This window comes from Melanaphis sacchari, unplaced genomic scaffold, assembly GCF_002803265.2.
Source record: "Melanaphis sacchari strain LSU unplaced genomic scaffold, SCAv2.0 Contig0_pilon_pilon, whole genome shotgun sequence".
NCBI classification, from domain to species: Eukaryota; Metazoa; Arthropoda; class Insecta; order Hemiptera; family Aphididae; genus Melanaphis; species Melanaphis sacchari.
The window spans coordinates 20,326,618-20,341,668 of NW_020270366.1; the positions used below are offsets into that span (position 1 = coordinate 20,326,618).

General features: G+C 25.3%; 1 protein-coding gene across 2 annotated transcripts in view; it reads left to right on the forward strand.

Moving 5' to 3' along the window:
• Window positions 1-15,051, forward strand: part of LOC112597991 (monocarboxylate transporter 12-B-like) — a 28,361-nt gene that overhangs the window by 4,967 nt on the left and 8,343 nt on the right. The window contains exons 1-3 of one of the 2 annotated variants that reach the window (XM_025344396.1): window positions 5,336-5,506; window positions 14,065-14,284; window positions 14,406-14,549. In XM_025344396.1, coding sequence (XP_025200181.1) covers window positions 14,065-14,284; window positions 14,406-14,549 — 364 coding nt within the window. In that variant the 5' untranslated portion in view covers window positions 5,336-5,506. Of the gene's footprint in view, window positions 1-5,335; window positions 5,507-14,064; window positions 14,285-14,405; window positions 14,550-15,051 lie in introns of those variants that run through there. The other variant, XM_025344319.1, reaches the window with a different exon arrangement.

The window sequence follows — 15,051 nt, forward strand, 5'->3', positions numbered from 1 at the left end:
CTTAAAACTATTTCCTCAATAGTTAAGTAGTTTGTATGTTGTCCTCTAAATATTAAACTGCATCTACTTTGATAAATAACTTTTAAGTATCTTAAAATAAATTTTGAAATTTTTATAATATACATAAAATAATATAACCATACTTATGTAAAAAAAAAAAATACATAAATTAAGAGTTGTAGTTATCAATGATAAGTGATAACAAAAATTAAAACGGAAAAATTGTAATTTTGCAAAGTTTTTGCAATTTTTTTGAGATTTCAATTAGTTGTAATATTTATAATAGCTCATATTATAACTATATACATTAAATTTTGTTACCTTGTTAAATTATATAATTTTTATTAGTTAAGCATTTTCCTGTTTTGTTCAGGGTTTAGACAGAATGTATCATCAAGGCTTTCGGCCATGCCGAAGTTTATTCGATCTTATTCGTTCATATCGTTGGCAATCCGTTATTAAACATTTTATTGTAAGCATAATACTACATATTTTGCATATGTTTATTATTAACTATTATAGAATATAGGTATGGTATTTTTATATTAACTCAAAAATCCTTAGTTTATTTATTTAACAATATATAATTCATAAAACAACGTAAACATAACCCATAGACGTAATTATAGACCTTTGAATATACTATGTAGAGATTATAAGATTCTCAAGTCTCTACCAAAATTATTTTTTTTATACACTTATGAGTTATGACCTTTTTTAGTATATTATAAATACTTTGAATAAATAAAATTCCAGTTGTTACACGTAGATTAGGTTTTATTTCCACTGATCTCTCTCTCTTTCGTTCTCTCCTCCACTTATATCAAAAGTATATATATATATATATATATATGCCACTGCGGCACTGCAGCACAATTTAGGTGTTTATTTTTAACAGTCAAATTTAAGTAAATAGTGTTCATGTTTATTACGTCCAGTTTGATGATAACTTATTGTCGACTTCTATTTCTAAATTACAACCGCGCGAACAAAACAATAGGCCATTTAGCGGCAACTAAACATTATATAATATATAATATCAGTTTATGCATAAATGCATCAAATTAATATAAAAAAACTCAAACTAATTCTTTTTTTTTAAATATTTAAAACTTGAGCTATTTATACCACAAAAGATTATATCTTACCTATCATACTTTATATAGACGGTGATACGGAGTTGCAAATGTTTAAATCTGAAAACATAATATACAGGTAGTTGAGTCAGCTGAGATAATATGTACTGTCTACTTGAAAGAAAATTTTTAAAATTTCGTAGAGTTTGCTATAATAGTTATAATAGTTTTGTGAGTTTATAATTAAAATAGGTATGCAAAACTTATATCTGCATACATTGACAACATTATTTCAACACTCGTAACTATATGTTTACACCAGTAAAAGAACATGCCATTCGCATTAGAATCACAATATTAACTTTATTATAGCACCTACGTATAATTTCACGTATCGTATTATTGCACATTTGGTCTTTTTAAATAACTGGTACTGAGTTCTACTTCTGGAATATACGCACGTTACGTCATACTTGACAATCAGATAAAAATCTAATTAAAGATATCATACACATATTATAATATGATACTTATTTTATATTTTGTTTATATAATAAAATACAAAATAATAATAAGTATAATATACATTTAACGTTATAGTATTAAGTTATATTAAATACACTATTGGTCGATACATTTTTTCAATTATATAAAAACGTATCATAATATAAAGGTTACAGTGGCGTATTTAGGTTTTTGTCATGGAGGGGATATGACTTTATAAATAAGCTACCAATGAAGATACTGTACAATATATTATAATATTTTAATTCTTGCAAATTTAATCAATTATTGATAAAAAAAAAAAAAAAAATAATAATTTTTTAAATAATATGATGAGTGATGACTATAATTGTGTGTATACAGCTTATGGGGGGGATTTATCCCGTTTATACCCCCTTGTAAATACGCTACTGTAAATATAATACTAAAAGTATGACGTATTTTATTTAAATGCAACATAAGCTGCTCATATGATATAATATTTAGTTAAGCTTATATATAGATCCTCATAAGTTCATAAATAAACCAAATAAATGATTGTAAAAAAAAAAATATTATTATTATTGAACAAAAATACCTATAATCACTCTGTTTTACGATTTCAAATTGGTTGCTCGTAAAATTAATATACCACACACGTGTACAGACCATAGAGGACATTAACGTGTCTAAAAAATCATTAAATATACAGATATATATATATAAACAATAATTGTATTTTTTTGTTTCACACTTGTAATATTTTGTTGGTACCAACCTTAAACTTATGAAAAAATCTGAAAGTATCTTGTATGATTCGCACTGTTCAAAATAAACAATTATAATATTATGTACATCGATATGGATCCCGATTTATCTTAATGCATTTTAATTTTTCTTTATTACGTAATAATTTAAACGAATCGGTTTTTACTAGTTATTTTTTAGTCAAACCACGAATGTTTTTTTTTCTGATATCACGAGTAGACAACATATAACTATAATATTATAGATAATAACGTGTCGTTCCGTTCACTGGCCTAAGACAATAAAGAACAATATAACATGTGATTAAGAACTGAGGTGAATGAAATCTACATCAAATCGACAAAACAATTCGATCAGACTCTCGTTACTGCTCGTAAATGATATCCCAAATGATTGAGTCATTAGGTCATGCCATTTGATATATCTATTTTTAAATTAGACACTTACGATGTGTTTGCGAATGTTTAATTGATTTCTGAGCTTGTTCCAGCAGTGCACATCCTAAAAATTTATTATTATTATTATGTACGTAGCAGTACCAATTGTATTATTTAAATTACATAATTCAAAAATAGTATAATTTTCGGGATTTTTGATATACATTTGTATTTATATCATATAAACAATCGCAAAAAATATGAATCATGTAGCAGGTAAAAAAAAAACATATAGTGTTTACTATTTTTTTAAATTTTAATACTATAAATTTTAGTACATTATTAATTAATCACATAAAATATATAATATTTATTTAGCAGTAAATAGTTAACATACTGACAGTTATAATATAATTTATTAACATAATGTTGTTAATCATTATTAAACTATATAATATAAGAGTAGATACAGCCATTTGTATTATACTTAAATAGTTATATTACTTACTCATCTGTAGTAGTAAGTCATAATATTTTAATTTATTTAATTATCGACTAAATAATGCTCGAAGAAATTATTTTTATACAATACCTAATCTATGTTATTAAAGACGGCACAATTAATGTGAATGTTTTTGTTAACTTAACCTGACCTTAGCAACATGTTGTTTTGTGCATTTTCATTTTATACATACATATTTATTTATTAATCCGTTAGTAAAAGTAATAATGACTTTGTATTCCATAGTTATTTTATAACATAAAAACTCGATTGATTAGCAATTATTATGGCAAACTAATAATCTATAGACATATTATATATCTAACTGTGAGCTAGATGAATAATACTTTTAATTGAATTCAGTTGAGATAAAATGAAATAAGAAATAATAAATTAGGATATAAAAATGAATTTTTTCCGAAAATCTTACTTATTTTTCATCGTTAACTTAAGTAATAGCTGTTTTATTAACGTCTATATTGATAAATATGTATACTTCGGGAATTGAAAGTCAATATTCCTTTATAATATAATATGTAAATATACAAGGTGATCCATTTACATGCATTCTCTCGTTATTTCAAAAACTTTTTGAACTTTCTGTAATAGCAAAACAATATTGTTATTTTTAAGAATGATTAACAACATTTTTAATTTCATATGCCTAAGCAGATTTAAGATTAAGTACTTCGATACACAAAAATTGAATTTTGAAAGAGAATTTAATTAGTTGCTATTATTAAATTGCATTAAATTCAAAAAATAGAGGACTAATATTTTACGAGATGGGTATTTTCGTGTCACTCTCTTCGCTAATCAAAACTTTAAATACTTGTCACTAATTAATTGGTCATTCAAAATTTTCTTTTTGTGCATTAAACACTTACTCTAAAAAATATTTTGTTTTGGAATGCAAAATAAAATATATACAGTGTCATTCAAACAAATAAAAAACTTCAAAACTCATAATTTTTATTTATTTTATTATTATTTATTATTTGTAATTAAAACATTATAAAAAAAAATATGTTATTTTTCAATAACATAAAATCGCATGATAAAAGTTAGATATAACTTTTAAAATAATAAGTTTTTACATTTAAATGGATTACCTTGTATATTATGAACTATCCATTTCCGGTTCCAAGTTCCAATTAAGATTTAATTTTAAAAGAAACATACATTAGATTTTCAATAATAATTAAAAGATAAATATAAGTGTAATAATTATCAAACTTAAACCAACTTTAACGTATTGGTATACTAACAACATTTATATTTTCTTAACTTGATGTAAATGGGCTCTATTAATTTATTTTGAATTTTTATGATATAATTTTTGATTTATAAATCTTATAATGAAATGGGTGTAATATTTTTATTATACTTAATGTCTGCAGACTTGAATTTAAATGCAGTTTATCAATTATAATATGAAATTATGATTGTAACTATTTAAATCGGACGAATATCATTGGTTTTTAATATAACTTGTGAAGAAATGCCATTTACTCGTTTTAATTATAGTGCCTAATACAATTTTGCTAATTCTATATAAATTCCATGAATGTCTTCTAACAAGTAATTGAAAAACTAACTTTGTTGAAACTCCAAACATGTAAACACTTGTTTCACAATAAAATATTTCTATTATATTGCCTTAAAAAAAAATATATATATTAGTAGCAAAAAAATTTTATTGGTTTTATTTATATATTTATTTATAAGTTAATATACTTCAAACATCCATCTTTTTTTTTCTTAGATAAGTCAATTGTTAAATAAATACATGCATATAAAAATGTGTAATGATTATGTTACAATCTATACACTGAATTAATTGTCGTTAAATATTGTATTATATGTATAGTATACCTATATGATTGTTTATATTCATTGATAGTTTTCACGTTCCAAGGTTCAATACTTGCCGAAAAAAATCAATTAATTATTGGCATAATATTGAAAGTATATGAGGTCACAAGAAATTAATTAATATTATGTATTATATCAATCATTATGTAGTATAAATGTATCGCGATGTAATTATTGCATGTAATTATTTTTAAATTTCTAGTAAGAAAAAATAAAAAAATCTAAAACCATGGTTAAAACTATTAAACGTCTCCCACAGAGGCGCTAACAGCAATCTTGAACAGTAAATTATCAACACTGATATTGACTACGGACATACGCTAAGCAGTCTCGTTAGTGTTATGGTAACCAGTTAGCTCGACTGCGAATGAGGTAGCTCGTGTGCTTCACAAGACTCTCGACCAGTTCGTTCTAAGCAATTAGAGGTAATATAATAATTATTACTAGTAATATTTTTGAGACATTATTTTTCATTAGCTAAGTATATTGTATTATTATAATATCATATTATATATTATTATATTATAACGTTAATCATTTTTTCACGTTCACCATACAAACCAAAATAATTTCATGAATATTCATACAGCTATAATATGGTGCATATAGTATACGTTATTTATAAATGTGTAACACACGTTATGATTAATTCGATTAATATAGTCTAAGTTATTCAAATAAACTTAACCGGAGACAATAAAACATTTATAACACGTAAATTAAGTACTATAATATGTACATTCGTATGTTAACAATAATTTAATTTATCATAAACTAATGACGCTCAATGTTTTTCGATTGAAAATAAAACAATGAAATTTTTTTATGACTAATACGCTATAGTTTTTGATGATGAATATTATAATTATTTCACATTATACAGGAATTAAAAATGTGATTTATCACTGTTTGTGAATTGTAATTATAATTTGTACATTATATACTTAAGTAAACAAAAACTGGAAACAAATATTACATTTCTTTCGATACATTTTACAAAGGTAGGCAGTAGTTATTTATAAATTTTATAAATATTGTAAAGAACGGTCAAGAATTGGGATTATATTATATGATTTAAATTTGAAACATAATAACATACAAATCATCAACCATTAATAAATAACCAAAGTATAGGTCCACTCTTCTTTTATTTACGATTAAATCGCATTAAACTCATTGTTTCGGATTTGTGTTGAGAAATAGTTTGAATAGCTTAGTACGTAGTTATTATCTACCTACCTGTGTTACATGAATATTGAATACACATCGCCGCGACCACTCCAATATTATATATATATATGAATATATAGCCAATAATAATAGTATCTATGTAAATCGTAATTATTTTTGCAGGTTTAGGTACTTACAAAGTATTTAAATATAATACCCACGATTGTGTTGTATTATTTTTTAAAATATTATGCTAAATAGGTTTACAATGCACGTGTGCATACAACTAAACAGGGGTCTCGTGATGCAACGTTTTAACTCAAACAATCTTGTCACAATAATGTACCTACCTACCTATACCTATTTAATATTATATTTTTATTTTTTACTTTAGTACTTAATGTTTTGTAAATTCCTTGATATTTTTTTTCCCCGTTCAAACAGGTAAAAATAAAGGTGGACGTGCAGGCACAATAAAATAGTGCATATTATCATTGATTATAAAAACTTGTTTATATAATCAATGATATTACCTATTATAATGGTATTATAATATATTATGCTGTATGGACGATAGCTATCCAGACGTCCGTCATTATTGTTATTATTATTATTACGATTTTAATTTAATATATAATGCAGACGTGTGTTCGACAGATCTAATAAATGTATATGATGTGTATAGTATTGTGCAACACGTCTACGCCTACAAAGATTTATTTCCATGTTCATTTACATTGTGTTATATTAAACAGTTTGGTTATGCCGCGGCAATGTTATTATTATAAGATTTGATGCGTGTATGACATAAACTGTCGATAAAGTGTACTGCAGGAAACCGTTCAAAGTTAATTTATCGTGTACGACAATATATTTCTTGGGTGAATTTTTATTAACGTATTATAATCGTTAAAATACACGTTTAAATTGTTTACGATTTAAATAGTATAATAATAATATATTAGGATATAAACTATTTTTCGATATTATTATTGTAATTAATAATTATAACTACTAAAAAGTGTAACAATTATTTCTGGCTAACAATTAACCATCCGCATGCATTAGTGATTTTCGTGATATGCTTTAAAATATACCTGCGAAACCTATTACAAATAAAGTATGTTTTTTTTATCTTGTCCACAAAATTATTCGTATCGAATTTTTCATTTTTTTCTGATATTTTTCTGATATTATTATTAAATAGTACCTGAAAACAGATACACTATTATACTCTCATGCTTTACGATCTGAGCGAATTGAAAAAAATCGAAAAATGTTTCGTGTTTTATAATATGCCTGTAAATTGTATTGATGTAATATTTATAATGTTTGGAGAATGACTTAAATTAAATTGATTAAAAAAAAATTTTGGTTTGATTTGTGGAGATTAATAAAATATACTTCTAATATACTTTTAGAGACTTGACATTAAAACCGTTTTTTAACTGAAATATTTTACAGGAATTGATGACTCGATCTTATTAAATGTTAAAATGTACATTGCTTATATTTTATAAAATTGTAAATTTTAGTTTTGAAGATATTTAGATAACTAGATTTTATATTATACATAAAACATAATTACTTAAACGGCTCTGTGAACGTATTTTTTTTTTTTTTTTTTTACATATAATCATAGTTAAATTTATGAATTTCATGAATTGAGATCATGATATTGTATTTATTTTTTTAACAAGGTTTTATTTTTAGATATTATGCCTTAAATTAAAACATAATGTTAATCACCTTTTGTACACATAGAACTATATTCTTAATGTATGTATTAATCATTGCTTTTAAATTTAAAACGATAACGATCTCTAGCTATATTTCGTCTATAAAGTTTTTAAAATGTTTTTTACAATAACTTCAAAATCATTAATACTCGTAGTATATAATATAGTTAATATAGTTAGTTATTAGGCAATAATATTTTAAACCTTACGATATCAATCAAAAAACATAGTACTATAATAACAACGAACTTTCCGTCATTTTCCATTTAAGAAATAACATTTATCATGTAGATAATTTTATTTTCAAGTACTCTTAATTATTCGTTAATTTAATTCATATTATCTACTCGTACACTCTATGGGTCTCATATTCTACATATTATTATACTCCACACGATGCATATTGCTGTTCTATTGCGGTTTTAAACAAGGCAAAAAGTATGTACTTAATACTGCCAGGGTACAACAGTCAAATGTCAAACGACTGTAATTATAATCTCGAATGACTTGTACTTTTCGCAAACATCGGCGTTTTCATGTACTCAACATTATTATGTACATAATACTATTTATACATTTTATATAGTGATTCACCAAATATGTTTACCCCAATATTTTACCTATAAAAGTGTATTTATTCAAATTAAGATTTTTGGAATATTTAAATATACTTAAAAACCATATTTTCAAATTCTCAAGATATTTTTAGACTACTTAAGAAGTGTTTTGTGGTAACTTGTGATACAATTATTAGTAAATTAGAGGGTTATCGTCTGAAAAATATAAATTTGTACCACCACAGCACGTTATCTTTATTTGGAGAACAACATTTCTCAAGAATTAAAAAAAATGATTTCCAAGTATACTCAAAAATTCCAAAAATCAGATTCTGAATAATTGTAATATTGAAGAAAAGAAGGGATGAGCATACTTGGTAAATCACTCTGTATATTACTGATTATACGTCCGTGTTTATTAGATATGAGTCCACGTACTTGTTTTTTGTTTACTGTGTACATTTGTAATATTATAACTGCTTGCGAATTTACCAGTGTTTAATTAAATAGGTATTAGTATAATATAGGTATCTATATAATTGTCCTATTAAAATGATTATAGATTATTAAATATTGTGTTATGTTAAACAAGTGTGCGTCAGAATGTTTACAAACCGGTCGGCAACAGACCCGATCATATGTCTAAAATATACGATTTTTTTTATTATTATTATTATTGGGGACAAAGGTTAACGGAAGGCTTTATAGATTTTATATGTACACGGATGTATTGAGTTCTGCAGTTTAGGGTTAACATAATTTAATATAACAGCCGAGTGCCGACGTACCTTATCACATCACGTGCATTATTACAAATGTTTATAAATGTATATTATTTTACTGCTTTGTATTTTTTTTTTCTTGAACAGACCGTCCGAAATCAGAGTAAAATAGAACAGCAATCTATTATTGTTAACCATATTATGATATTTTAAACAACAAGTCTAGACAAGTTTTTCGAGTGAAGTTTCGAATTTTATTGCATTTTAATCTACACGATTTAAGCTCTTAACAGTATAATTGTAGATAATACACTCCAATACACTATTCATTTTTAAAATCGTAAATCAAATTATTTATTTAACGATTCGATTGACGATAAATAATAATTACAATACCTAGAAATTCAAATTCAAATTTTTTTCCGTTTTATCAAGATATAATTTTTGTCTGTAATAATATGTAGTCTAGATAGCTAATTATTTCTCGAAGTTCTAGTATATGAAATAATTTTTATGAATAATACATAAAGTATGTATTTAGGCACATATAATTAAGTATTTTATTGTAGTAAAATTATTATCATTTTATTATATTATCGTAGAAATATTACCGATTTTCAATTGCTTAGAAGTAATTTTAATATCACTCTCCATTTATTAAATTATTTATTCTTATCTTTTTAAATTTTACTATGAAAATAAAATTTTATTTAATATTACTTAATTACTCAATATAATAACTATATCAATGTATACATTTTGTAAAGAAATATCTTAATTTTTAACTATTTTGAACATTTTATCGCTTATAAATTATATTGTTACTTCCTAAAAATGGTTTAATTTATTTTGCAATGCTTATTATTACATATAATTTAGGCGCGCCCAAATCATATACACATGGGTATATGTACAATATTATTTGCGTAAAGTAAAATATTTACTATACGTTTCAAAAGACTTTTGTTGTAATAAATTATTTTAAACCTTAAAAAGATTCTCGTAATTTATTACAAGTATCCATAATAATATATTAGGTGCGTTATATTTTTAAACTGTCACAAAAACCTTATTATTTGATAAATTGTACGTGTATGCAATATATTAATTGATATTTTCAAATATTTTTTTCCATATTGAATATTTTTAACCCAATACTGTTTTATAAGTAAAAAAAAAAAAACCCGAGGAAATATGTTTTCAAATTGCATGTTCATGACCATAGTCAGTTTTTTTATTAAATACTCTGACTGCAAGCTGAATTGCAGCTTGCAGCTAAACAAGGTATAATAAACTATTAAATTATAATAAGAACGGTGGATTTCAGTAGAGAACTATAGGTCTAATATTATTAACTATATAATAATATCTCTGTTCAACAGTTTGTCGTAACACTTTTAGTGTTTTCTGATTTTTTCAAAAACCTGTTATAACGTTGGTATTGAACGTAAGTGCAAGTAAGCGTGTAGAAATAATAATACAGAACATCATATTTAGACAGTAAAGTACTTACCTTTAATTTTTATTTCTTATAAAAATTTAGGGAAAACAAATTAAATGTAGTCAAATATTATATCGAAAAATTTCGAAGTGATACTTTTTTTTCAATAATTATGGAGTCGAGTTTTTCAGTTGTTGGCAATCGAAAATGTATTGTACATACAATAAAATGTTCTCATTAATATACCAACAAATATATGTACTTGTAACATTTGTAACAAATACGAGTTTATTGTCAGCATTTTTTTTTTTTTTTGTTGTTGTTTGTTTTATTGACACGTGACATGGTCTGTAAACAGAGGTCTCCACTTTAATCAATGATCGCTGCGGAATAATAATCAAGATTCAGGGGTCACCAAAAGCGGCCCGTGCACGAATTTTATCTGGTCCGCAGACAAGAAACATGTTTTTGAAATAATCATTTTTTACGGGGAATTAAGATTTAAGTACGGTTTTTATCAGTTTTTATTTTATTTTTTGAATTTTCTTTTGCCGTTTTTGGATGAACGCGTAAGCATTACATTTTGTTAGCCCCGAAAACTTTCCGAATTCCTAAAGTGGTCCTCTAAAAATATTAATTGATGGTCCTCGATATATATGCGGTTCAATTGAGTAGTATAATAGTGTTTAATGCGTGCGTGCGCTTAGATCATTATTGTAACACAATACATTATTGATTATTTTGCCCGTACCCTTGAAATCTAGTCTCGTTTTATAATAATATATTATTCTATATTAGACTGTCCATTTCACTTTTTCGCCATGCGACCGACCCAGAAGTGTCGCCTGCCTGCAATTTATCGTACATAAAACATATTATATAATTATCGAATAATAAAAAGCTTAGTTGTGACAATTATATACACGAATTTGACTACAACATCTCAAAACGATAAACATGCTTACTATTTTTAATAATATAATTATAATTTATAATCATAATTGTATTTTCCACGCGCGCGTGTCAGACTTAACTTTTAATAATATACTCGTGTTATTATCCATCAGCCGTCGAATTACACTGTCTAATACGTCATGTCTAATTTACACATGAAATATTGAAATGTTGTTGGCATAATATAATACAACAATTAATTATATTGATTTGATGAATATTATTATCGGCTTTATATAGGTGTAGAGTGTAAAAAAAAACTTGCACGTACTTGCCACCCATTAAGTTAGGGTTAAAAAAATATAAATGAGTAAAAGACGTCCGTCCGGAACAAGTCGTTAATACTTAGTAATTTTAACCCAATTATCCGGCACACAATAATAAATGCAGTATTTATAATTTAACAATAATTACTATTATATATTATTATACTTGATATATTATGGAATTTATGTAACGCGCCGTTGTTTTTTTCATTATCGTGGTTGATTTAATAATTATTATTATTTCAAATATGTACTACGTCTTAGCTAATTAAGACGGTAACACTTATGAATATTATGATGAATTGATGTGCATGCGTGTATTGAGCAATTAGTAATTACCGTTTTATACACAAACAATAAATTGTTATGCCTTCGGTAATTTGAACACTTGATTATTTTTAACATACGTCTCGCGTCTCCGGTTAGGTTTCGTCAGAATTAACGCTATTTGACTTTCGATATCAAACTATTTATAATCAAAATCGATGTAAAAAAGGGTATTATTTATACAAAAAATATTTTAGTAAGTCTATAAAGGTACAAACAATTATATGACTTGTTATTGGCTAAGAACATCATTATCCTTATTAAAAGAACATATTTTTCAAAAATAGTTCAACTTATAGGTAGGTAAAATGTAACCTGACGTTTAACCTGAACACAAATTCTGAATGTTTTAAAAAGCTGAGTACATTAATAGTCAACTGTAGACGTCGAACGGACAACGAATTTATTATTACAATACGATAAAAGTATAGTTGTACAGCAGACTTGATTTAATTGTTTATCTGATGTAACTTGTAAGTGCCTATGATTTTGATTTTAATTAATGATTCATTATACTTTACACGAATAAAAAACCATTTTGTACATAAATTATAAAAATCGCATATAAAATTAGTAAGCAATATTATACAATATTTATTTGTGATAAGGTTTATCAGATTGTCAAACTATCATATAATAGGTACGTTAAATAATAATAATAATTTAATCATATTTACACTACAGTTATGTAGTACTGAAAATTCTATATCCAACAAAACTGTGCAATTATTTTACTATGATGCAGAAAACTTCCGCTCTGCGTATTAACATAAACATACTATTATAAGCTAATATGCTATATTATACATATATACACACATTATTTACTACATATATAACTCCTACTCCAGAAATATTTTTCCTTACCGTCATCAATATACTTATATTATTTTAATGTCATACAATCATTGCACAAGTGCCATAATACGTTTTACAAGTAAATTAACAACAAACAAATATGGTTCACTTCACGCATCATCGTTTTAAGACTAACAATCCACTGCAGAGGTATATAAATTAAAATCACTTTAATGAGTACGCTGTGTGAGTAATAAATCACTTCAAAATGAGCCTAGGTATATCATGAATATCACTATGAGTTTACATTTTATGAATTATACAGTTTTTAAATATGTAAATAAATAACTGTTATGATACAATACTTAAAGTAGTTATGCGCGGAGATTTCAAAAAACAAATACTATGTATAATATAGATGTATATTTAAATATGTATGCCTCTAAATAATTTGAATAAATATAAAAATTGATTGAATGCTGCATAATATTATTATTAATCTGTTAATGCGCGTATTACTATTATAAACGTTATTAACGCAACACAAAATCATGATACTTATTATATTACTCATTGTAATACCTACATATTTTATGCAGTAGCCTATTTATATCTCCGCAAACGTTTAATTTTTTAATGTATTATTCATTATAAAATCTCAAGAACCGCACAATGATGTCGACACCCACGAGATTAGCTGTTTAACAAATCTGGATTTCACTATTATAATTATTATTTTGTCAGTTAGACTAAAAGTAAACTATTGAGCAATTGTTTGTTTTTCTATTGCTGTTGTTTTCAAGAAAAATATTCTAATCGTCTAAAAAAAAACATAATTAATATTGTATTAAGTGTTAAATAAGTATATCATTATAGGTAGTACTTATCTACTTAAAGAGTTTTCGTCCGTTAAATAAAAAAATATTTTGATATTTGTTTATTGAAACTATTTATAATGAAACAAAGTATGGATTACCGTTATTACTATTATTATATTATGTATTTTCAGATGAAAAAAGGAGCTGGAGGATCGTTGGCGATTGTAGTCGCTCCTGACAGCGGCTGGGGATGGGTAGTAGTTTTCGCTGCGTTTTACTGTAATGTTGTCGTAGATGGAATAATTTACTCCTTTGGCATGCTCATAAATGACATGGTGAACACATTCCACGAGCCAGAATCAAAAATCACAATAGTTGGATCATTGTTAAACGGATTTTACTTGATTGCCGGTAAAATTATATTTTAATTTATTCAAATTTTACTTTACTATATTCGAAATAATATTATATCACTGTATTTTTTATACATGCCTATTTTACGTAAATTATTTTTAAAATATTCCCATTAAAGGTCCGTTTGTTAGTGCTCTTCTGAATAGTGTGGATTTCCGATCAGTCACAATAATTGGAAGTGTAATTTCTTGTATTGCGTTCATTTCTGCCGCTTACGTAAAATCGTTGTACCAACTGATGCTCTGCTATGGCTTTATTGGAGGTAAGTCTTAATTATTTGTTTACATCCAACACTGTTTTTTGTACACTATTTAAACATTAATAATTGTATTTAATTTATTACATTGTCTAAAATTTCTGTGAGGAATTGTGTAGAAACAACTTAATACATTTAATAATTAAGTAGCTTAAAAATTACAATATCGTTTAAGGTACATGTAAACGGGTTTCTCAATTTATATTTTATAAGGGTCAATTGAGAATATCATTTCAATGATATAATAAGCATATATTTTGTTATCAAACAACCTAAGGCATTCGAATAAAAAACTCATTGACATTTAGACGACGTATTCAAACTATTGAAAACATGCCAATAGATTTTACTTATTTGTTCTAGATTATAATCACGTTGTTTGATAATAATTTATTAAACGTGATACGGTTATTTTATTATTATAGCTTGAGGTTTCGATGTTCATTAGGTCAAGTACAAAATAAAACTTTCAACGAATTGTCGATTGAATACATATTTTATGGTTTCA